Source organism: Hypanus sabinus, chromosome 14, assembly GCF_030144855.1.
Source record: "Hypanus sabinus isolate sHypSab1 chromosome 14, sHypSab1.hap1, whole genome shotgun sequence".
Classification (NCBI taxonomy): domain Eukaryota; kingdom Metazoa; phylum Chordata; class Chondrichthyes; order Myliobatiformes; family Dasyatidae; genus Hypanus; species Hypanus sabinus.
In genome coordinates, this window is record NC_082719.1 from 42862263 (window position 1) to 42888194 (window position 25932).

At 44.1% G+C, this 25932-nt stretch overlaps 1 protein-coding gene across 1 annotated transcript in view; it reads left to right on the forward strand.

Annotated features, from left to right (window-relative positions):
• The first annotated feature begins 2601 nt into the window (after positions 1-2601).
• pgm2 (phosphoglucomutase 2) overlaps positions 2602-25932 on the forward strand; it is a 65864-nt gene continuing 42533 nt past the window's right edge. The window contains exons 1-3 of the mRNA XM_059989026.1: positions 2602-2720; positions 6539-6706; positions 23337-23443. Of these exons, the coding sequence (XP_059845009.1) occupies positions 2643-2720; positions 6539-6706; positions 23337-23443 (353 nt within the window). The 5' untranslated portion in view covers positions 2602-2642. The remainder of the gene's footprint in view (positions 2721-6538; positions 6707-23336; positions 23444-25932) is intronic.

Consider the following 25932-nt stretch of genomic DNA (forward strand, 5'->3'; position numbering starts at 1 on the left):
AGAAGTCCAGTATTATTATTTGTTACAAACATTAGTAACATTTTATGAACAACATATTGTGCATATATTGTTGTTCACTGGACATTCATCAAACAAAATTTGATAGCAAGTCATATAAGGAAGTGTTGTATGAGACAAGGGAACGAACAAAGTTTAAAGGTGTGTCACAAATGAAAAAACCAAGGCAGAATGCTGACAAGTTTAGGGATGGAACTTAGCAGCTAACTTTATGCCCACCAATTAAAATCAAAGCTCAAGAAGCCAGATTATATGAGTGTTCATATCTTACAAAATTTTATTGTCAACATACGTTTAGAGAAGGACAAAGTCAAAGTTTATTGTTATACACATTTATGCAGAGGTGCAGTGAAAAACTTACTTGCAGCAGCCTCATAGATAACTGCCATTCATAAGATAAACATAATTAAACAGAGATCATACACAATTTATACAAGAACACAATTAGAACTATTAAAATAACAAAAGTCCATTGTAGAACAAAGTGCTCATAGTATTGCTACACTGAAGTAGTAATATGCTCGTGTAGATTGGTTCAAGTCCGAGTGGTTGAAGTGAATTTGTTGCAGTGGGATTTCAGGCCTCAGTACCTCTTGCCCTCTGGTAACTGCAAGAAAATGGTACGGCCAGATGGTGCTCATTAAGTGGTTTGAGAACAAGGATTTTGATATCAACACGTTGCTGAACTGAAAACTAATGCCAGCCACTTTGCATCGGGTTGATGGGTGACTATAATGAAAATATTTTAAAATTTGTTTCTGGTTCTTTTCTGCCTCACCAGCAAGAGGTATACATAAACAAAAACATTAATACTGTACACATGTTAAAGGTTATAAGAAATCATTTATTAGAATTCTATAAAGTATACATTAAAAAATGGTTAATATAGTAGTAAAAAAGATAACCAAATATTATTCTACCAGAATCACTAAGCTACTCTACACAATATACTCTCAGAGTGTCTGATAGGTTTTCCAGTCTCTCTCTACCTCTCAATGTCCTTGTCTCTATCTCCACTAGCCGCAATCCAACCCTAGAAGATTCCCATTTGCACCAAAAAGGTGTCCCTTCAGGACTCTGATACTTTCCCACACAAACATTAGAAGATTTTCACCTTTATCTAATCTCAGGATTGCAGACTGTTACTTAGACCAAGTTCTCAAAACATGGCTGTGGACTGGTTCCCTTGTATTTTCTCTAGACATTTCCGCATCCCAGACTGGCACAATTTTGTCTCACGGTTTTCCATTTTGTGTTACACAGCTTAGCATACACCAAAAAGGAATCAACTTTCTTTCCTTACAGCGACACTGACTGGCAGAAGGTTGAGACATTAACAGTAGATTTTTCTTAGTTTGAGATTAGATATGGAAAGCAGTCAGAGTGCAGTGTACTGGTGAAGTCCAAACACAGGTAGGGCAGAATAAATTAGCAACTATCAGCTCTTGAAGTGTTTAGTTTAAATGATGAAATAAGATGGAAATAAGCCATTTTAGTTCTTTGTGTTTAGCTGTTTATTTCAGGTCAAGATTATGCAAAGGTTATCAACAATCCAATTCAATATCTGACAGAGGCTAAAGACAGAAGAACAGATTCACTGACAAGGGAATTGTATATATAGCAAAGGCAATGATTCTGGCTTTGATTTTACTCAGTATTTGATGAGAGGAAGTATTGGGTGTTGGAGATCAAGTCTGACAATCTAGTATGAGAACAGAGAGGTTGACAGAGAGTCGTTAAGGTATGTTGTGACACCAGCATTACAAGAAGAACCTAACACAGATGACATTTCTGAAAGACAGCATACAGATGAGAAACAGGAAGGGCCACTTCAGTATCGACCACAAGCCATGCAGCATATCCCCTTTTACGTTTGCTCTCCCCAACATTAAGGAATCCTAAACACTGTCCTTCCAGATGAAGCAGTGATTCATTTTCACTTCTCACATAACCTATTTCACTTAATGCTCACAACGCACTTGAAAAATCAAACTTAGTATAGATTATCACTCGTAGAGCACCTTATTTAGCGACAAGGTCAGCTTCTGAGCTTCGGGTTAATTCACTAAAGTTCTCTATCCTGTTTCCACTCTGATTTATCTGCCTGAGGCCCCCTGTACTGTTATAAATAGGCCCAATGTAAAAGAGGAACGACACTTCATCTTCTACCCGGGCCCACTGTTGTCTTCCGGGTACAAGTATGTAATTTATCAACTTTAGCGAACTAGCTTTCTGTTTGTATTGGAACTGATCAACAACCAGAAATATTGGCACCACTTTTCTTTCCGCCACTATGGCGTGGCTTGCTGGTCTCCACATTTCTTCATTTGTGTTTACTCGCTATTTGCACTTATCCCACGAATTCTAACTTGTTCCTGCGTTTTTCACTTGCCAATGATTCAGCGACAGTGGCTCGGGATGCTGATTGGTTAGAATGAGAGTTCCGTGTTGATTGGTCCGTGTGGGCTGATTGACGCAATGCCCATCCAATAAGGATGTGCCGATTGGTGTTCCGTAGAAGAATCGGGTGATGATTGGTCATCGATCGAAGAGTTGGGTGCTGATTAGCCATGGAAAAGGAACTTGGCTATGATTGGCCAGAGAGTACTGGTCCAGCACGGTGCATGACGGTGAGTCGTGTGGGAATGGCTTCGCAGGATGAAGTTGAGCGGGCGGTCGCGCAGTGGCTGAAATGGGACAAGGTGAGGAGGCCGGATAGAGTCGGAGGGCTGGAGGGCTGGAGGGCAGGGACTAGATGCCTGTAGTTACATGTCAGCAAGATCCTGTCCCGCCTTCCCAGCCCTGGGGAGCGGACGGTTGACGCCGTTACCTCTTGGCTACTACAGCCCTGGGGAGCGGACGGTTGCCGTGACCTCTTGGCTACTACAGCCCTGGGGAGCGGACGGTGGACGCCGTCACCTCTTGGCTACTACAGCCCTGGGGAGCGGACGGTTGACGCCGTCACCTCTTGGCTACTACAGCCCTGGGGAGCGGACGGTGGACGCCGTCACCTCTTGGCTACTACAGCCCTGGGGAGCGGACGGTGGACGCCGTCACCTCTTGGCTACTACAGCCCTGGGGAGCGGACGGTTGACGCCGTTACCTCTTGGCTACTACAGCCCTGGGGAGCGGACGGTGGACGCCGTTACCTCTTGGCTACTACAGCCCTGGGGAGCGGACGGTGGACGCCGTGACCTCTTGGCTACTACAGCCCTGGGGAGCGGACGGTGGACGCCGTCACCTCTTGGCTACTACAGCCCTGGGGAGCGGACGGTTGCCGTTACCTCTTGGCTACTACAGCCCTGGGGAGCGGACGGTGGACGCCGTGACCTCTTGGCTACTACAGCCCTGGGGAGCGGACGGTTGACGCCCTCACCTCTTGGCTACTACAGCCCTGGGGAGCGGACGGTGGACGCCGTTACCTCTTGGCTACTACAGCCCTGGGGAGCGGACGGTTGCCGTTACCTCTTGGCTACTACAGCCCTGGGGAGCGGACGGTTGACGCCCTCACCTCTTGGCTACTACAGCCCTGGGGAGCGGACGGTGGACGCCGTTACCTCTTGGCTACTACAGCCCTGGGGAGCGGACGGTTGACGCCGTCACCTCTTGGCTACTACAGCCCTGGGGAGCGGACGGTGGACGCCGTCACCTCTTGGCTACTACAGCCCTGGGGAGCGGACGGTGGACGCCGTCACCTCTTGGCTACTACAGCCCTGGGGAGCGGACGGTGGACGCCGTCACCTCTTGGCTACTACAGCCCTGGGGAGCGGACGGTTGACGCCCTCACCTCTTGGCTACTACAGCCCTGGGGAGCGGACGGTGGACGCCGTTACCTCTTGGCTACTACAGCCCTGGGGAGCGGACGGTGGACGCCGTGACCTCTTGGCTACTACAGCCCTGGGGAGCGGACGGTGGACGCCGTTACCTCTTGGCTACTACAGCCCTGGGGAGCGGACGGTGGACGCCGTTACCTCTTGGCTACTACAGCCCTGGGGAGCGGACGGTTGCCGTGACCTCTTGGCTACTACAGCCCTGGGGAGCGGACGGTTGACGCCGTTACCTCTTGGCTACCTACTGCCTATGTCTTCGCTCCTATTAAACTGTTCCACCACACACTTGCTCTTTAATCACACCTGACGTCTGTTTGCTGGTTCTAGCAATTCATCTCTATCGCCCTGAAATATGTTTTTAATTAACAAGAGCAAGCGTTGATTTTTAAGTCTCTTCCCCCCCCCCCCCCAAATATTTGGATAAATGGTGAAAACTATTCTCACTTCCAGAAAGCGTCGATTTAGTGATCCGAACTTTCTTCCGTGTTTGCCCGGCACTTTTAACTTCCTTTAGAATCTGATAACAGATGGTCACAGGAGCTGTGATAAAGTGATCCAAGTGATTTTTGTAGTCGTTGGGAATTTTAGAAGTACTGGAGGTTTTCAGCTGGACTGCCAAGGGTTTGGTAGATATCTGAAATGAAACTAATTGAGTTTATTGAGAACGTATGATAGTTGTGTAAATATATGCCTTTATTCTTTAAAAAATGTTCAGATTTTATAGGAGTTGCTGTCCAGTGTGACTGTTGCCAGTGTTTTCTTCTCGTTAAAATCTCACAAGCAGAGCGGCTGTTACTGAGAAGAATGAATATGGCTTCAGGAAGAGTGTGGGCCACGAATTGTTCCACTGTACCCCTGCACTAGTTATGCTGCTTTTCATTACTGTCACTAACTTGAAGTTTCAGTGAATTAAAGGAACAAGGCTAGCATTCATTTTGAAAGAAACTTAAATCTAATTGTGCTATCAACTGTACTCTTCTCAAGGGCAAATGAAACTTGGGTGCACATTTAAAGCAACCATTTTCCAATAAAATTAAATTCTAGAAAAATGTTTCCTTGCATCATTTGAAATGTTAAGTTTTCATTTTCTGATTTACACATTAACTTCGTCTTTAATGCAAGTCTCCCTCAGCAGAGGTAAATACTTATTGCACTGCGATTTGGCAGGGGGATGGGAACAGGGCTAAGGATGGGGCATTTGTCACACAAACAGATAGTGTGTAATGTCGCTGTCAGGAAGGACAGATAGATGGACAAAATTCCAGTCAGTGGGATGAGTTGCAGTATTATGTGAGGAAAAAATGAAAAAGGGTGATGAAAGTGTTATATTTGAATGCCTGCAGTATACAGAATAAGGTAGACAATCTTGTAGCGCGGTTAGAGATTGGAAGGTATAACGTTGGGGGCATCAGGGAGTCATGGCAGAAAGAAGATTATAGTTGGGATCTTAACATCCAAGGATGCACATTGTATTAAAAGAGGCAGGTAGGCAGAGGGTGTGGGGTGGCTCTGTTGGTAAAAAATGAAATTAAATCCTGAGAAAAAGGCAGTGTCGGATCAGAAGATGTAGAATCCTTGTGGGTAGAGTTAAGCAACTGCACGCAGCTGATGGGAGTTATATACAGGCCTCCAAACAACCAGGATGTAGCCTACAATTTACAATGGGAGTTAGAAGACTCATGATAAAAGTTACGATAGTAATCAGGGATTTCAGTATGCAGGTAGGTTGGGAAAATAAGGTTGGTGCTGGATCCTAAGAGGGAGAATGTGTAGACTGTCTGCAAGATTTCTTTTTTAGAACTGCTTGTGGTTGAGCCTACTAGGGAAAAGTATGGTTTCCTTAAAAGGAAAAATCTTGCCTGACAGATCTGTTGGAATTTATTGAAGAAATAACAAGCAGGACAGTCAAAGGAGACTCAGTGGCTGTTGTGTACTTTGATTTTCAAAAGGCCTTTGACAAGTTGCCACAGGCATTACAGGAAAGATATTAGCATGGATAGAGGATTGACTGCTTGGTAGGAAGCAGAGGGTGGGAATAAAAGTAATCTTTTGTTTTTTGCCTTTGACTAGGGTTGTTCTGCAAGAGTTTGGAATCGGGACAACTTTTTACATTATAGGTCAATGATTTGGATGACAGAATTGATGGTTCTGTGGTCAGGTTTATGAACAATAATAAAATAGTTGGAAGGACTGGTAGTGTTGAGGATGCAGAGGGACTTAGACAGATAAGGGGACTAGGAAAAGAAGTAGAAGATAGAGTGTAATGTAGGGAAGACTGTGCTCATGTATTTTGGTAAAAGGAATAAAATATTTTATAAACAGGGAGTCATTGAGTATATATATAGTGGAGCTTGATAGGTTCTTGAGTAGTCAGGCCGTGAAAGTTTACGGGGAGAAGGCAGGAGAATGGGGTTGACAGGGAAATTAGATCAGCCATAATGAAATGGCAGAGCATACTTAATAGGCCAAATTGTCTAATTCTGGTCCTATGTTTTATGGTATAACCAATGTTACTTTCTGTTCTTGATCCAGAAGCTTGATTCAAACTCTTTAATTGATAATTGGTATTGATATGTTTTTAAACATTTGATAAAAGAATTACTGGTACTATTCTGTAACTAGTTAAAGTATAGCGTGATGCTGTTTAACGTGTACATCTTTGACTCGTGATTTGTTTTTTTATTTTCTAGAATCCTAAAACATTAGCTGAAGTTAAACAGCTGAACTGTGATGGGAACATTGAACAACTTCAGAAGTATTTTGGGCCCAGGATGCTCTTCGGAACAGCAGGGTTACGGTCAGTCATGGGACCAGGATTTTCCTGCATGAATGACCTGACCATTATACAGACAACCCAGGTAAATTGTTTAAGAATGATTCCAATATTACATTGAACTATAATTCATTACAGTAGGGGAGTCTGGGAGCAGAGGGCACAAGTTCAGTATACAAAGACATCCCTTTAGAACAACAGTGAAAAATTTGTTTAGCCAGAGGGAGGCGAATCTGTGGAATTCATTGCCACAGATTTGGAGGTGTTGTTTAAGTATTGCAAGCATTTGGTCAGTAGGGAAGGAACAGTTTTTCATATTCCCTAAAATGTAAAGTAGGTAATTAGATTAACTATTAACTATTTACGTGGTAAGTAAACACACTTCCCTGTTACATGGTATGCTTTTTTAATCATTGAGTGCAATGTTCTGTTTAATACCTTTAAGATTAATGCATCAGCTAACATAAGTAAACAGGTGAGTTCTGCCAGTTTGGGTGAATGCAATACAGTACTGTGCAAAAGCCTTGTGCACATATATGACTAAGACTTTATCACAATGTGGAGTGGAGAGCATGCTTGTGAACCTGGCATGAACAACGCATGTTGGGAATGGCGAAGATGGAATGCCAAGGTAGGGTTGTGGGATAGGTAACAGAGAAGTGCTAGGGGCAGGGGGTGGTGTGGGTGCTGAGTCACTAGGCAATGTCATTTGATTCCAAACAATTGGTTTATTCATCATCATAGAATGTCTGGTGCTTCCCACTCCCTCCCCTTTTCCAACCATGATTCCCCTCTCTCTGTCCCCTTCCCACTCTCAATCCATAATAAAGATCCATATCAGAATCAGGTTTATCATCACTCCACAACTGTTATGAGATTTTTCTTTTGCAACAGGGGTACTGTGCAATACCTAAAATTAATACAGTACTATCCAAAAGTCTTGGGCAAAAGTATGTGCCAAGAAGTTTTACACAGTACTGTCTGTTCTTTGCATTTATTTTTCGGAAATACAGAGTCCATGCTTTTGGCTGACACTCGGGTCCTTTGGTAATATCATCCTGTTTGCTTCCTCTTATGTGATTATGTTGGAAGTGGTTTCACTTTAAGACAAAACATGCATTATTAGCTAAGGTACATTAAAATGTTATGCACATGTTATGAATCGATCTCTGTCTCTGTGTACTGTTACTTACCCTGTAACTGGGTTGTCAAACCAGCAGAAATGGAACACTCGTTGGAGTCTGTAATTACTAGAAACTAATAAAGTTTATTAGCAAATTAAGTAATACAGTACACTAAATGCAAGGATATAAATGTAACAGGTTAGCAATGATAATATACACATATACACAGAAATATGGGAATAGGAATCAGCCAAGCTCTATCGAAGTCTAGGGGTAAATGATCAGTCTTCAAGTGAAGCAGAGTTCAGTTCAGTTTAGTGTAGTTCGAGATAGTTGTTGTGGTACCGTTGGTGGGAGAGAGTGAGAGATACAGCTGAAATTTCAGGCAAACCTTCTGTTGTCTTCTTGTCCCATTGTGGTCACCGACTGTGACCCCTCCATTCCAGATGTGACCGTTCTTCCGTGGTGAACCCGTCACCCAGCCAAGGGTGGACACACAACAGGTCCCCACTGGTCGTAGCTTTACACCCTGAGAGCCTGTGACTGATTCCCGTGAATCAGTCCTCCAAACGCCCACCAACTTGTGGAGGCACAATGCTCTCTTCAGGGTTTTGTGGTGTGTCTCCTGTGTCTTAGCAAACCCGCTATTTTATCCCCTCCTGATGGGGTATCAACTCTCCATCAAACTTCACCACTTCCTTTTGTCTCAGCAGGAGTGTTAACGAGCAGTTCACGTTCAAAGCAAAATGTCCGTGGCAGTATCACTGTGGACGCCAAAATACTGAATTGTGTGTGTCTCTCTCCCCCTCCCCCCTTCCCCTCCCATATTAGCATTTTGGATGGCTCTCTTTTATCTCTCTTATATAGCAGCATCCATTCTGCAACTCTGCTTGGCTTCACACATAACACCCCCACCCTTAAAAGAATTTTTACCGGGGTTAAAAATTAAGGACCTGAATGCACATTACAAAATACAGTCTAATATTCATCTAGTCATCAGCTATTTGGCTAACACAGAGAACTATAAATTTAACACCTGGATAGACATTCAGCAATCACATTTGCGGTTCCTTTTACATGTTTTATCTTTATATCAAATTCCTGTAATATCAGACTCCAACTTAACAAGCGTTTGTTTTTATCCTTCATGGTGGGCAAAAACACTAATGGATTGTGATCCGTGTAAACTATCAGTGGCTTTCGTGCCGGACAAATATAAACCTCAAAATGTTGTAACTTCAGAATGATTCACAGTAAATCTTTTCCTACAGTGAAGTTAATTCTTAGCTTAAGTGCATATTACAAAGTGTGAACCAATACATGAGTGATTATAATGTGGTACATTACAGAAGTGTATGCAAACTAATCTCCAGTTTTCTTTTAAACCTAATTCAAACAGTCAATCTTCCATGATTTTTTAATTTTTCACATGCTCTGTTACAAACAAAAAAGAGTCAAATTCCTGCAAAATCAGACCCTGTTATTCAAAAATGGTGTTTGTTCACCCTTGGCCTCTTTTCCACTTTGAAACAGAACGTTTAGCCCTTTCGTGGTCAGCTAGCTTATCAGCTTGGATAAGTCTTTCAGAGACCCCCTTCACCCGGTGTTAGCTTATCACCAATGTTGTCCAGACTTAAGTCCATTTGCTGAACTTCCAAACAACTCATTAATTTCAAGCAAGTCATTAATTTTATCTTCAGGATCTTTAATTTGATTAGTTTCCTTAATGACACTAACAGATGGTCTCTCTGGGTCAGAACAACACTTCAAGTTTTTCCTCTCCAAATCACATACTTGAACAACATCACCACATCGTTTATCTTTATTTTTCAAAATAAACTGTAATTGACTAGCAGGCATATTGTTAACAAACCATTGTTTAGTTAACGGTCCCTTTACTTTGATCAACAGTCCTGGAACCAAACCCGACTTTAAATTTACTTTATTCAAAAGTCCAGTAACACTTTTTCCCTCAATATCTTCAGTAATATCCATCTCCCCAGCTTTCATCTCATCACTAACTTCTAACACAAGTGACTGAGAATCCTCACTTTCTACTGGTGCCATGGTTAACCCTTTCTTCACTGAACCATGTCCATCTGACCCAAAAGGACTGCATTCCTTTTCAACTAAGTCAGACGCCTCAGACTTTTCCTGAGCTTCAACACTAGGTTCAGTACCCTGTGCATCCACAGGTACTTCCTCAACCTGCACACAGGCCAACGGGACATCTGCCTCTCCTAGGCTTTCAATACCAATCTCCCTTTCAAATTCCAAGTTCCCCTGATCCTTTCAGGTACTGTCTGGGCAACTCCCCCTCCGGAGTAAACTCAACCTTGCAGGTTAAGACAACCTCATCTGCTAACCCAGCAGACTCCCTCAAGGTAGCGGCATCCTTATCATCTAGGACTGCCCTCACATAATTGGGAACATACTTAAATTCTTCAACTGCAAGCAGCTCTGTCAAGCCAGATAGATCATCTGTGTCCAACCCTGGACCTTCTAGCTGTCACATCTGTTTCTCATCTTGGCTCTGTACCTCCATAAATTCCTTCCTCACTCCAAAATGTCCACCTAGGGGTAGCTTATGGGCAGGGCTCCAAATCTCATTCCTTGACAACCCTAAATTTTCCTCATCTCTCTTACTTTCCTTAGCTCCACTATTCTCCATTTTACCACCCTCTAACCCCTCTTGGTACAGGGCTGGTAAAAATGTCTCAGCTAAATCAACGCTGGACTCATTTAAACTGGCGTCTGTCTCTGCCACTTTTCTGGACATGCTTCAAGTTACTGTGCAGGCGGGATTAACTTCAGAAACTATGGGCGGGTCCTGGCAGGCGTGCTAGTCCGCTTCACTGCTGGGTACACATCCCCACCTGCCAGATTTTTCCCGAGCAAGACATCTACATTGGGTATTGGGAGTACAGGCCATACCCCTATCGTGACTGGTCCGGACACCAAATCACACATCAAAAATACTTTATGTAACGGTACGGCTCGGTCCCTTTTCCAACCCCTTCTATCACGTTCACGTCACCAGTATCTGTCTCACTATTGAATTCCAACACTCTGCTTAGGATTAAGGACTGAAAAGCCCCAATGTCTCTCCAGATTCTTACTGGCACTGGGGGTGACCCCTCCCTCACAGATACCAACCGGGTTGAAAGGAATTTCTCACATCCCTCCTGAACTCTGTTTAGCTCCTCCTCTTTTAATGGCATTTCAACCGGCTTAACACAGCCCGTCGGCGTGGTTGCCTTTCCTTTCCCCGTCTCCTTCTTCAGAGCAAGGCACCTAGACACAATATGGCCGGCTTTCCCCCAATTAAAACTAGGAGACCTCCTGCCAGACTGTTTCCCGTCTTCCTTACCCTTCTCACTAGTCCCTGACTTACTTTCTGGCTTAGCCGGCAGACTTTCTCTGCCCTCTCTACTACACTTCTGGTAGCTCTTACTCAGGGTAAACTTCGCTTTGTTTGTTAACGCGTACTCATCCGCTAACTTAGCAGTCGCGGCTAAGGTTACTGCCTCTTTCTCATCTTGATAGGTCCGCATACCTTCAGGGACACAACCTTTAAACTGCTGAATCAGCATTAGCTGTAGCAGTTTGTTACAATCCCCAGTGACCCCTTTCGAGATGCACCAACGCTCACAATACATTTGCATCTCACGGGCAAACTCTAAATATGTGCGGTCCTACTGCTTCCTCACATTCCGGAACCTTTGCTGGTATGCCTCCAGGACCAACTCATAGATCCTGAGTATAGCCTCTTTTACCACATCATACTTCTTTGCATCTTCTGCTGACAACACTGAGTAAGCTTGCTGAGCCTTCTCCTTAAGCAAACTCTGGAGTAAAACAGCCCGCTTATTCCTCGGCCAGTCCTGACTTACAGCGACCTTTTCGAAATGTAGAAAGTACCAATCAACATTAGTCTCCTCAAATGAGGGAACCAATTTAACCTCCTGGGTCACCTTGAACCCTCCACCTAGGTCTGGCATTTGCCCCCCCCCCCACATTATCTTTAACTTCTCCAGCTCAAACTCCCTTTCTAGCTGCTTCTCTCTTTCTCTTTCCTCCCTTTCTGGCTCCTTCTCTCTTTCCTCCTTTTCTAGCTGTTCATGCTCAAGCCTTAATTTTTCCATCTGCAGCTGAATCGCAGCCCCACCAGGTTTGCTCTCAGACACCACCTCCAGGTCCCCTTCGGGAAACACGTCCTTAGATACATAATACTCAACAATGGTCCTTTGTATCTCCGATCTCCTCATTGCCTGCTTCCCCTTCAAAAGATTTAACCGTTTTGCAATATTCACCAAGTCTGATTTCTTGGCATCCTCTAATGCCTCCAAGGTTAGCGCCTGTAGAAATTCCTCAATCTCCATTGATGCTGTTTGCCCTTTTTGTTTGTTTCTTTGTGTTTTTTTTTCCAGGACCAAATCAGATACGGGAATTTAACCCAATCAATTCAACCAGTCCCAATTTTGGCGTTCAAAATCCTGGACAGAGGCCCCACTTATGTTACTTACCCCGTTGTCAAACGGTTGTCAAACCAGCAGAAATGGAACACTTGTTGGAGTCTATAATTACTAGAAACTAATAAAGTTTATTAGCAAATTAAGTAATACAGTACACTAAATGCAAGGATATAAATGTAACAGGTTAGCAATGATAATGTACACATATACACAGAAATATGGGAATAGGAATCAGCCAAGCTCTATCGAAGTCTAGGGGTAAATGATCAGTCTTCAAGTGATGCAGAGTTCAGTTCAGTTTAGTGTAGTTCGAGATAGTTGTTGTGGTACTGTTGGGGAGAGAGAGATACAGCTGAAATTTCAGGCAAACCTTCTGTTGACTTCTTGTCCTGTTGTGGTCACCAACTGTGACCCCTCCGTTCCAGATATGACCGTTCTTCCATGGTGAACCCGTCACCCAGCCAAGGGTGGACACACAACAGGTCCCCACCAGTCGGACCTTTACACCCTGTGAGCTTCTGGCCGATTCCCACGAATCGGTCCTCCAAACTCCCACCAACTTGTGGAGGCACAATGCTCTCTTCAGAGTCTCGTGGTGTGTCTCCTGTGTCTTAACAAACCCATATTTTATCCCCTCCTGATGGGGTTATCACCTCTCCATCAAACTTCACCACTTCCTTTTGTCTCAGCAGGAGTGTTAACGAGCAGTTCATGTTCAAATCAAAGTGGTAGTATCACTGCAGATGCCAAAATACTGAATGTCTCTCTGGTTATCTCTTTCTCATTAGCATTTTGGATGGCTCTTTTATCTCTCTCATTTAGCAGCATCGGTCTGCAGCTCTGCTTGGCTTCACACATAGCAGTACATGTATGCATATATACATATATTTTCTCAATCTTGAGTCCTCTACCAGAGGCCTGGGAGCTTGCGGGTTTGTCGCAGTTCTTAGTAGTGAACTCTTCTGGACTGAGATCTCAGATGTTGTTCCCAGGATTTGTTGGAACCACTCTCCCAGCCCGGGTGTTACAGCTCCAAGTGCTCCTATTACCACCGGGATTACTCTGGCTTTAACCTTCCACATCCTTTTTAACTGCTCTTTCAAGCCCTAGCACTTCTCCAGCTTCTGATACTCCTTCTGTTACTGTCATTCAGTATTGGTGCATCTATTACTATTGCTTTCTTTATTCCTTGTCCAGTATTACCGTGTCTGGTTGATTGGCCAGCCAGTACCTGCTTATCAGTCTGTAAATGGGAAGTCCCTCAGGATCTTAGCTCAGTCATTCTCCACTACCTTCTCAGGTGTTTCCTATTTGGACTTGGGAGTGTCCAATCCATGCTCAGTGCAGATGTTCCTGTACACATTTCCTGTAACTTGGTTGTGCCGTTTATGTATCCTGTCCCTGCCTCCATTTTGCACCCTCTTATTATGTTTTGGATGGTTTCAGCGGATTCCTTGGGCAGTCTGCATCTTGGGTCTTGTCTAGTGTGATGGACCCCTGCTTCTATCACCCTTGTGCTCGGCACCTGTTATTGTGTAGCCATGAGCATCACCTCTGTGCTGTCCCTCAGCCCCGCCATATCCAGCCATTGGTATGTCAGGCACCTCGGATATCTGGCGATGGTAATTCCCATGCAGTGGCTGTCTTCCTGACATACTCATAGATATTTCGCAATTCTTCCAGGACTGTGGCCTTGACATTTCCGAGTCCCCATCCTCCTCTATTCTGGTGGGTATATAGTCGCTTGACGTTGGACTTTGGATGGAATCCTCTGTGTGTTGTTAGTAGTTTCTGCATCTTGATGTCAGCAACTTCCAATTTATTCCTTGAACAGCAGGCTATTGCAGCTGGGTACCTGATGATTGGTAGGGTGAATGTGTTGTTGGTTCTGATCTTGTTCTTCCCATTCAGCTGTTTTTTTTTTTAGGACCTGTCTCACTCTTTAGAGATACTTGGAGGTTGCAGCTTTATTTGAGTCCTCATTGTGGCTTTCATGCACAGGTATTTGTGGCTGTCTTGTACATCTGGTATGTGACCTTTAGGTAACTCAATTCCTTCAGTCTTAATGAGTTTGCCTCTTTTCACTACCATCCGTCTGCACTTTTCCAGTTCAAATAACATCCTGATATCTCTGCTGTAGACCTTTGTCAGGTGGATTAGTGAGTCAATATCTCTTTTCATTTCTGGCATAAGCCTGATGTCATCCATGTACAGGAGGTGGCTGATGGTCACACCACTCTTGAACCTGTATCCATACCCACTCTTTGAGATGATCTGGTTGAGGTGGGGTGGGGTTTCAAGCCGATGCAGAACAGTGGGGATAGTGTATCACAGACAGACATACTTTATTGATCCCGAGGGAAATTGGGTTTCGTTATAGTCGCACCAACCAAGAATAGTGTAGAAATATAGCAATATAAAACCATAAATAGTTCAATAATAATAAGTAAATTATTCCAAGTGGATATAAGTCCAGGACCAGCCTATTTGCTCAGGGTGTCTGACACTCATGGGGGAGGACTTGTAAAGTTTGATGGCCACCGGCAGGAATGACTTGCTATGACGCTCAGTGTTACTTCTCGGTGGAATGAGTCTCTGGCTGAATGTACTCCTATGCCTAACCAGTACATTATGGAGTGGATGGGAGTCATTGTCCAAGATGGCATGCAACTTGGACAGTATCCTCTTTTCAGACACCACCGTCAGAGAGTCCAGTTCCACCCCCACAACATCACTGGCCTTACGAATGAGTTTGTTGATTCTGTTGGTGTCTGCTACCCTCAGCCTGCTGCCCCAGCACACAACAGCAAACATGATAGCACTGGCCACCACAGACTCGTAGAACATCCTCAGCATCGTCTGGCAGATGTTAAAGGACCTCAGTCTCCTCAGGAAATAGAGATGGCTCTGACCCTTCTTGTAGACAGCCTCAGTGTTCTTTGACCAGTCCAGTTTATTGTCAATTCGTATCTCCAGGTATTTGTAATCCTCCACCAGGTCCACACTGACCCCTTGGATGGAAACAGGGGTCACTGGTGCCTTAGCCCTCCTCAGGTCCACCACCAGCTCCTTAGTCTTTTTCACATTAAGCTGCAGATGATTCTGCTTGTACCATGTGACAGTTTCCCACCGTAGCCCTGTACTCCACCTCATCTCTCTTGCTGATGCAACCAACTATGGCAGAGTCATCAAAAAACTTCTGAAAATGGCAAGACTCTGTGCAGTAGTTGTAGTCTGAAGTGTAGATGGTGAAGAGAAAGGGAGACAGGACAGTCCCCTGTGGAGCCCCAGTGCTGCTGACCACTCTGTCTGACAGTGTTGCAAGCGCATGTACTGTGGTCTGCCAGTCAGGTAATCAATAATCCATGACACCAGGGAAGCATCCACCTGCATCACTGTCAGCTTCTCCCCCAGCAGAGCAGGGCAGATGGTGTTGAACTCACTGGAGAAGTCAAAAAACATGACCCTCACAGTGCTTGCCGGCTTGTCCAGGTGGGTGTAGACCATGGTTCAGCAGGTAGACGATGGCATCCTCAACTCCTAGTTGGGCTGGTAGGCAAACTGGAGGGGGTCTAAGTGTGGCCGAACCATAGGCTGCAGCTGCTCTAGAACAAGTCTCTCCAGGGTCTTCATGATGTGGGAGGTCAATGCCACCGGTCTGTAGTCATTGGAGCCACTGGCACACGGCGACTTCGGTACAGGGATGAGGCAGGACGTCTTCCACAGCACAGGAACCCTCTGGAGACTCAGGCTGAGGTTGAAGACATGGTGAAGTACTCCACATAGCTGGGGGGCACAGGCTTTGAGCACCCTGGGGCTGACACCACCCGGGCCTGCAGCCTTGCTTGGATGGAGACTTTTCAGCTGTCTTCTCACCTGTTCAGCTGTGAAGCCCACAGTGGTGGTTTCAGGTGGGGGAGGGATGTAGTCATGAGAGCAGGGTGGGGGGCTGTACGGAGGTGTAGGAGAAGAGAATGGAGTATGTGTTGGTTGGGGGCTGACAACAGATGAATCGTGGGGGATGGGCAGGGGCCACAGTGTCAGATCTGTTGAAGTACAGGTTAAGTTTGTTGGCCCTGTCCACACTGCCTTCAGCTCCTCTGTTGCTGGTTTGCCAGAACCCAGTGATGGTCCTCATCCCACTCCAGACCTCTCTCGAGTTGTTCTGCTGGAGTTTCCACTCAGGCTTCTTCCTGTCTTTAGCCTCCGTGATCTTGGCTTTCAGGTCCCTCTGTAATATCCTCAGCTCCTCCCTATTTCCATCTCTAAACGCCCTCTTCTTTGCGTTCAGGATGTCCTTAATGTCCTTTGTTACCCATGGCTTGTTATTTGAATAACAAAGGACAGTTCTTGCCAGAACATTGCAGTCCACACAGAAGTTGATGTAACCAGTGATGCATTCTGTGAGCCCATCAATGTCCTCTCCATGTGGCTCACAGAGTGCTTGCCAGTCTGTCACCTCAAAACAACCCTGGAGTGCCTCATAAGCCTCCCCCAACCATTTCCTCACTGTCCTCGAGGTTGCAGGTTTACTGTTCACCAGAGGCACGTAGCAGGGTTTGAGATGCACCAGGTTGTGACCTGACCTTCCCAGTGGGGGGAGGGGAGAGGAGCTGTATGCATCCTTACCGTTAGCATACATCAAGTGCAGGGTCCTCTCCCCTCTGGTTGTACAGCTCACATACTGTGTGAAGTTGGGCGGTGTTCTAGCCATGGTAACATGGTTGAAGTCACCCGAGATGGTAATGAGGGCACTTGGGTGCTGGGTTTGTATTCTGGCTATGACGGTGTGAATGATGTTACACACCGATGTCGGGTTGGCAGAGGGAGGGATGTACACAACAGCCACGATTGCATGTGAGATTTCCCTTGGCAAATAATATGGCCGGAGTCCAACAGCAGAAAGTTCAATATCAGAGCTACAAACACGTTCCTTGATCATAATATGACCAGGACTGCACCATCTGTTGTTAACCAGAACAGCAAGCCCCCCTCCTTTACGCTTACCACTCTCAGTGCAATTCCGATCGGCCCGAACGGTCTGGAAGCCCTCTATGGAAATGTTTTAGTCTGGTATGTCCTCGTGCAGCCACGTTTCAGTAAAACACATAACACTGCTCTCCCGAAAAGTCCTTTGACTCCTGACTAGCGCTGTCAACTTGTCCATTTTATTACCCAGTGATCTCACATTGCCCATAATGAGAGAGGGAAGACATGGGTTATAACTCCTCTTCTCCATAAGTCTCTGTTGTCTCAACCTGGTCCTCCTCTCTCGCCTCTTAGATCCCCTCTGCATCCTCTGTGTTTTTCTCCAGATTTCAGCAGGGGTATTGGCCGCTCTGTTCACTAAACCGGCCGGCTTAAGCGCGATCAGCTGGTCCCTGGAATAAACAATGAGACCATACCATCACCCTGGTATACTCAACATCTGATGGGTATTTGTGCTAATTGGCTTTGAGTTAACTTCTAGCATAGTCCTCCAATGGCCCACTGAGTTCTTGATGAGGGTCCTTAGTGCCTTGTTGACCTTGTGCAGGGACAGGCGTTCCTGAATCCGTGTGTGGGCCATTGAGTCATATGCTTTCTGGTAGTCGATCCAGGTTGGTTTGACAGTCTCGTCCATTTATGGTTTGTTCCAGTAGCCAGTTTCTCACCAGAGGGTCCCGGTTCCCCAACCATTGGTGTGGACCTTGTTAATCCATGTGAGTTTATATAATACAGAGAGAGATATTTTCTGTTAAGTTCTAAATGTTGTCATTTCTTTCATCCTTGCATTATTTTAAAGTTCTTTTGTTAAAATTCGATTCTGCTTAAAACCAAAAGAGAGAATGGAAAATACTCTGTTTAAAAGTGTCAGTATATTTGTTGGGAACAAATCAATAGGTAATTATGTTGACCTGGTCTTCCTGTTAAAGCATTTCACACATCTGGTCTACAACTATAGACTGTTTCCTGGTTTCTTTTCATCTCATCCCAAAGTCCACTTGTGTTTCATGTTTTGTGTTGTTAATCACTAATGAGAGTATCTGCAGATGTTGGAAATCAAAGTAACACACACAAAATGCTGGAGGAACTCAGCAGGCCAGGCAGTATCTATGGAAATGAGTTAACAGTCAACGTCATCAGGACCGGTCCTTCAGCATTTTGTGTACATTACTTGCATTGTTAATGTTCCTTGCACTTTATCTGCACACCTTTCAGAGTCTTTCCTCATTAATAGATCTGTGTGCAAACAGCTTATCTCAAGAGGGCCAGAAGGTCACAATATGGTGAAATCAAATTAAGATAGTGAAATCAATCTTCTTAAAAGTGTGGAATAAGTTTATAGTAGTTATAATTCGTCGATATATACTGATGGTTTGAGAACATCTAGAGGAGATTCATGAGAATATCACAGGAATGAAAGGGTTAACGTATGAGGAATGTTTGATGGCTCACAGCCTGTACTTGCTGGTGTTCAGCAGAATGAGGAGGGATCTCATTGAAATCTTTTGAATATTGAATATCCTAGACGTGGAGAGGATGTTTCATACAGTGTGGGATTCTAGGACCAGAGGGCACAGCCTCAGAATACAAGGACATCCCTTTACAATAGAGATAGTGAATTTCTTTTGCCAGAGGGTGATGACTATGGAATTCATTGCCACAGATGGCAGTGGAGGCCAAGTAATTGGGTATATTTAGACAGAGGTTCTTGATTAGCAAGGGCATCAAATGTTATGAGTAGTAGGCAGAAGAGTGGGTTGAGATGGATCATAAATCAGCCGTGATTGAATGGCAGAGCAGACTCAGTGGACTGAATGGTATATTTCTGCTCCCAGAAGTTTGTATGGGGGAAAACTTGGCATCTAGTGGTCGTAATGCCATTAGTTACAAAGTAAATTTGGAAAAAGAGCAACAGGATAAGGCTTTGAATTGGAGAAAAGCCAATTTTGATGGTATCAGAAAGGATTTGGCAAGTGTAGATTGGGTCAGACTGGCAAAGGTGTACTTGGTAAGTGGGAGGCATTCAAAAGTGAAATCTTGAGAGTACAAAGTTTGTATGTGCCTTTCAGAATAAATGGTAAAGATATCATGTACAGTCGGTCCTCATCTGCGAATTCTGCATGTGCAAATTCAACCAACCGTGAATTGCGAAAACCCGGAAGTTCTGTTCCGGCACTTGTTGTTCGAGCATGTACAGACTTTTTTTTTTCTTGTCATTATGCCCTAAAAAATGCAGTATAACAGCTATTTTACACGCACATTGTATCAGATATTATACGTAATCTAGAAATGACTTAAAGTATACGGGAGGATGTGCATGAGTTATCGTGGATCGGGATCGAAAAAAGTCAGAACTTTTCTTACGAAGTTAGTCGGATCAGGTACATCCAGTATTATTTAGCGTCAGCCAAACATTTGCCTTAGTATATAGTGTATATTTTTACCTTTCTATGCATGTAAAACACTTAAGAAATGTATGTTTCAGCGCCGGTTCAGGAACAGAAGTTCCTGAGTTCCCAATGACAGATTGCTCCCTCGTGCGTTCTCCACCATGCCAGGTTGATGTGGAGGATCAAAAACCCAAAACCCAATAATTAAACCACTGCGTTGCTTAGTAATAATTGTAGCTTTCATCGAGGCAGAGCCGTTCTCACTTTATCCTTTAAAATTGTTCCGATTGTTGACCGACGTAGCCTAATGCTTTTCCAATGACCTATTGCGTTTCACCTCTTTACAATTGCTTTATTATTTCCACTTTATTTTCAATCATGATCGTTATTATTTTCGTGAACAGAAACACTATGGACTCAGATCTCTGCTGCTGGGTCCTAAAGTCCATTGCATTGAGACAGGTTAAATAAGGGACTTGAGCATCATCAAATTTTGGTATCCACGAGGGGTCCCGGAACCAATCCCTCGCGGATAAGAAGGCCGACTGTTAGCGGTCATCAACCTTTTTAAGCCCAAGATCCCCTACCTCGGCCTTAGTGAAAGGTAAGATCGACCCCAGATTGATTAGTTAAACTCTTAGTTACCGGGGCAGAAAAGACCGGAAGTAAAATCCCGCAACCCGGAAGTAGAAATAATGTATAAACACCAGGGGTAACCGCTTTTTTTTTTGCACCGCAGGCCAGTGGGGGGTGGGGGTGTTAAACACGACCGGAATACCACGATACTCGAAGCAGGTCCCTTCTGTCCAGTCTATTCCACAATTTAGTTTACGTGGCTCTCAGCACTTAGCTTCTGTCTCACTTGCTCACATTTTTTCCACTCAAAAACTCAACACGTTTGTCTTTAAGTGCAGGCAGGGTGCTTGGACTCAAGGTACCGAAGCAGTTTTGAGGGCTTCATTGCCTCATTAGACAGCCTCCCTCCCGCCCGCCACCAGGTGCGGCTGGTCATGGGTGGGGTGAGAGGACAAGGTCAGGGCCGGAGGTCGCCGTACCGGGGCCACGGTAGTCGCAGTCTGGAGAGAGTGACCGAGTGAGGAGTGCGACAGGGCGTGTGCCCACCACCCCCCCCCCAATAGGATCTATCGGCTGACAAAAGTTTGTCTCGAGGGATGACTTTCATTAGATCACAGTGCGGTAGCTGCTCTGCTACTTATGAAATGCTGAGCCTGAATTAGGTCGTCTGCGAATATTTTAGCACCAGGTTCTCCACGAACATTCGGTGTGGTAAACAGGTTCAGAGGCGGTGCCCATCTGTCCACGCTCCAGGCCAGTAGCAACGGAATTTCTCGCCAGCCGGTTACCCGAGGCCAACCAGTGATCCCCGGCGCGAGGGTGTCACTGCGTTCAGGCGACCGATGACCTCGCGTGCATTCAACAGTGGGCATGACAGGGACTGAGGAAAGGTGCAGCTGACTCATATCATTTTCTAGCGGCCCGGTGGTTGGGGACCGCTGAAGTACACTGTGTAGTGCGGGAGATCTTCGCGCATGCGCACTGGGCAGAAAGAACGGAACTAAAACCCCAGAACCCAGAAACAATCTCTCAACAGTATTTGTGTATTTATTTTTCTCTTTTTTTTCGGGATCTACTAGGAAAGTCTCAAAGATTAACCAGTCGATCAGAATCACTAGTATAGGGAGACTTGGTTTTCAAGAGATATTGAGGCCCTGGTTAAGAAAAATAAAGGAGGTGCATAGTAATATTAGTAGGGAGGGACAAATGAGGTACTTGTACAAATAAGGCAAGAGAACACTTAAGAAAGAAATCAGAAGGGCTAAAAGAAGACATGAGGTTGCCCAAGCAGAGAAGGTGAAGGAGAATCATAAAAGGATTCTGCAAATATGTTAAGAACAGAACAATTGCAAGGGACAAAATTGCAGAAGGGAATAAACCAGGAAATTATAGCTTGACATCAGTAGTGAGAAAGTTGTTGAAAGGTATTCTAAGTGAGCAGATTTATGACTGTTTGGATAGATATGGACTGATTAGGGATAGTCAAGCTGGTTTTCTGCTTGGTAGTTTGTGTTTATTCAGCCTTTTGAGTTTTTTGAGGAAGTTACCAGCAACATTGATGAAGACGAGACAGTGGATGTTGTCTATATGGACTTTAGTAAGGCATTCGACAAGGTCCCCCATGGATGGTTGGTCAAGAAGGCTCAGTTGTTTTGCACTCAAGATGAGGTAATAAATTGGATTAGACACTGGCTTTGTGGGAGAAGCCAGAGACTGTTGCCTGTCTGACTGGAAGCCTGTGTCTGTGAGCATGTCACAGGGATTGGTGCCGGATCCATTGTTGTCTGACATCTGGATCAATGATCTGGATGATAACGTGATTAACTGAATCAGCAAATTTGCAGATGACACCAAGATTGGGGGTGTAGTGGACCCCAAGGATGACTATCAGAGCTTGCAGTGGGAATTTTCCTGTTGGAAAATTGAGCTGAAAAATGGCAGATAGAATTCTAATGCAGACAAGTGCAGGGAGTTGCACTTTAGTGGGACCAACCAGGGTAAGCCTTATACAGTGAGGGGTCGGGCACTGAGGAGTGCGGTAAAGGGATCTGGGAATACAGGTCCGTAATTCATTGAAAGTGGTGTCACAGATAGATAGGATCACTAAAAATGCTTTTGGCTCATTGGCCTTCATAAATCAAAGTAGTGAATAAAGGAGACGGGATGTTATATTGAAGTTGAATGTGGCATTGTTGAGGCTTAATTTTGAGTATCGTGTACAGTTTTGGTCACCTACCTACAGGGTGTTGCCGGGACTGGAGGACCTGAGTTATGATGAAAGATTGAATAGGTTAGGACTTCATTCCTTGGAACCTTGAAGATTGAGGGAAGATTTGATGGAGGTGTACAAAATTATGAGGGGTATAGATAAGGTAAAAGCATGTAGGCTTTTTCCATTGAGATTGGGTGGGACTACAATAGAGGTCATGGATTAAGGATGAAAGGTGAAAAGTTTAAGGAGAACATGATTGGGAAACTACTTCACTCAGACGATGGAACAAGTGGTGCATGTGAGCTCAATTTCAACGCTTAAGAGGAGTTTGGATAGATACATGAATGGCGGGGTATAGAGGGCTATGGTCCTCATGTAGGTCATGGGACTAGGCAGTTTAAATGGTTTGGCATGGACTAAATGGAGTGAAGGGCCTGTTCCTCTGCTGTAAATTTCTATGACTCTATATCTTATGGTCTTATCATTAAGATTAGGTCAGATGCAGCTAGCAGGAGTGTTTATATATTCCCAAGAGAAAGGCTAGTATATGCAAAAGAAGAGAAACACAGATACAGAAGAGTAAAGCAGGAGGAAACGTCAAGGGAGAAGCAATTTCAAATGAATTTAATGATCTACTTTCAGCAGTATTAAAGTATGGACATTGGAAATCACTCAGAAGTCAACGAGAGATTTGTATGGTCATGTGAATTTGGTTGCAATTCCAGCTGCAGTTTAAAAGAATTTGAACTGTTGTCAAGTATGTTTAGTAACATTATCTGTATGTTTAAGTGGAGTTAATTCCATGTAGAATTAACTAATTTTTAGGTACAATAAATTTTTAGCAGCCATATGTTACAATGCATAATTTACTATAAGAAATTTGGGCTCTGAAATAGCCCATTGGTACACATACGCATACCTATTAATTTATTTATTTTTAATTTTCTTCCAGGGTTTATGTCGGTATCTGGAAAAATCCTTTTCAGATGTGAAAGACCGAGGTGTAGTGATTGGTTTTGATGCACGTGCTCACCCTCCCAGTGGAAGTGGCAGTCAAAGGTGAAGTTGAGGAATGAATTAATGTTCTGTGTATTTTGTAATTTTCTATGCTATTGTGTGTGAGGAAAAAAAAGCTTATTTTCAAAGGACCTACTCGGGTGAAATGTACCAGATTGAAAGGAGAAGTTAACTAGACTCTGAATCTCTGTAAATGAAAATCTTTGTCAATATAACAGAAGGACGACCTAGACTGAGAAAGGAAGCACCCAGCATTGTTGAATTTGATATTGGATTTGGAAGGCTGCAGTGAGGTTTGTTGCTTAAACATACGTTCAGCCTCACCAACAGAGTGATCAGAATAACACTGGGAGATAGTGTTAGAAAGACAGACAACCGAAAGCTCAAGTCACCATTGCTGACTGAATGCTGGTGCTCAGCAACTTCACTTGGTAGGGTTGTTTGTATCGTGTCTACTGTGCTTGCATTGGAATGTGCCAAAAGAAGGGGAATGGTTGGTGAAGGTGGAAGAATAAGTAAGGAAGTATGAAGAAAATGGTTCCTTCAAAATGCCGGAGAAGGAGCGGAGAGAATGTGTGGAATTGGTGGAATCTGGTTGGCACTGGTGGAAATTAGAAAGGCTGATCTGTTGAAAGCACAGGCTGGTTGGCGAGAGGATGAGTAGCATAGAAACATTGTCCTTGCTCTGTCAAGGAGGAAAGGTGGTGAGTGAAGTACAGGAAAAAGAATAGTCATGAGATTAGTTAACTTTGCAGAAGAGAAACCACAGTTCTGGAAGAAAGAAAGCACCTTAGAGGTACCAACATGGAAAACCTCATCAATGATGCAAGTGCAATGACGACAGATGAAGGTGAATCTGTGAGAATGGAATAAGGTCCTTACAGGAGACGGTGGGAGGAAATGTAGTCAAGTTTGCTGTAGCCATCTAGAGGATTGTAATATTTGTCAGTAGCTTATTCTGTAAATTGGTGACAGAGAGATCCAAATATGGAGCAATGTGGAAATAAATAATGCCATTTTAGAACGGAATGAGTGTAGAAAGCCTCAGTAACACCATGGATTAGAGAAAGAGTTCAGGGCCCTGAGTGCAAGTAAAGCAGGAAGCTGTAAATGTATCTCACAAAAGACATGCATAGCTTGTGCTCATGCAAGTTTCTATTGCCAAGCCTTTCAATGTGAAGAAAGTGAGTACAATGGAATTGAAACAGAAGCAGTTTCATGTGTTCAGCAGGCTAAATAACTGGTGGTACAAGGGAAATGTTCCAGGAGGATCGCTGTGGTGTGGGATAGGGATGTGGAGGGATTGTACCTTCAAGATCAAGGAATAAGAAGCTGGTAAAGTGGCAATCCATGAACAAATAATTCCTTTTTCTAGACTAGTTACAGTCAGCCCTCCTATTCTGCGGGGGATTGGTTCCAGGACCCCCATGGATACCAAAATTCGCGGATGCTCAAGTCCCTTATTTAACATGTATTAGTGTGGTGGTCTTTAGGACCCAATGGAACCCCGGACTTTATTTAACATGTCTCCGTGAGGTGGACATTAGGACCTGGTGGCGCAGCTCTGAATCCACAGTGTTTCTGTTCACAAAAATAATCACGATCGCAGTTGAAAATAAGGTGGAAGTAATAAAGCGATCGGAAAGAGGTGAAACGCCATCGGTGATTGGAATAGTGTTGGGCTACAGTCGATCAACAATCGGAACAATTTTAATGGAGAATGTGAAAGACCCTGCCCCGATGAAAGCTACAATTATTACTAAGCAATGCAGTAGTTAAATTATTGAAATACGTATGTTTCTTAAGTGTTTTACATGCATAGAAAGGTAAAATATGTACTATATACTAAGAAAAATGTTTGACTAACTGATGCTAAATAATACCGGATGTACCTGTTCCGACTTCAAATCCGACTTAAAGACAGACTCAGGAATGGAACTCGTTCATAACCCAGGGACTGCCTGTACTTTTAAGTCATTTCTAAATTACTTAAAATGCCTAATACAATGTAAATGCTATGTAAATAGTTGTTATACTGTATTGTTTAGGGAATAATGACGATAAAAGATAGTCTGTACATGCTCAAACAATGAGTGTTGGAGAGAGAACTTCCGGGTTTTCCAGATCCGCGCATATGGAATCCGCGGATAAGGAGGGCCGACTGTACTTATTTTGTAATTTTTAGTAACTTTGTCTTTGCACTGTACTGCTACCACAACAACAAATTTCATGTCACATAAGACAGTGATAATAAACCTGATTCTGAAATTGCAGGTGTAGTGAGTGTAAGTAGGAAGGAATTGAACAAAGGGAGAAAGGATGGTGTCAAGGCCGGAAGCAAGAGGTTTTGAGAAGCAAGTGTTGGCTGAAACAATGGGTCACTGGGTTGCTTGTGGATCTCATGCAGGTAGTTAAAATGATATAACAAGGTTTACTGTAAGTTTGAGGAACAGCACCTCATTTTCTGTCTGGGCAAATTACAATATTTCAGACTCAGTATTTGGGTAACAGGCCCTGCATTTTGTCCCCTT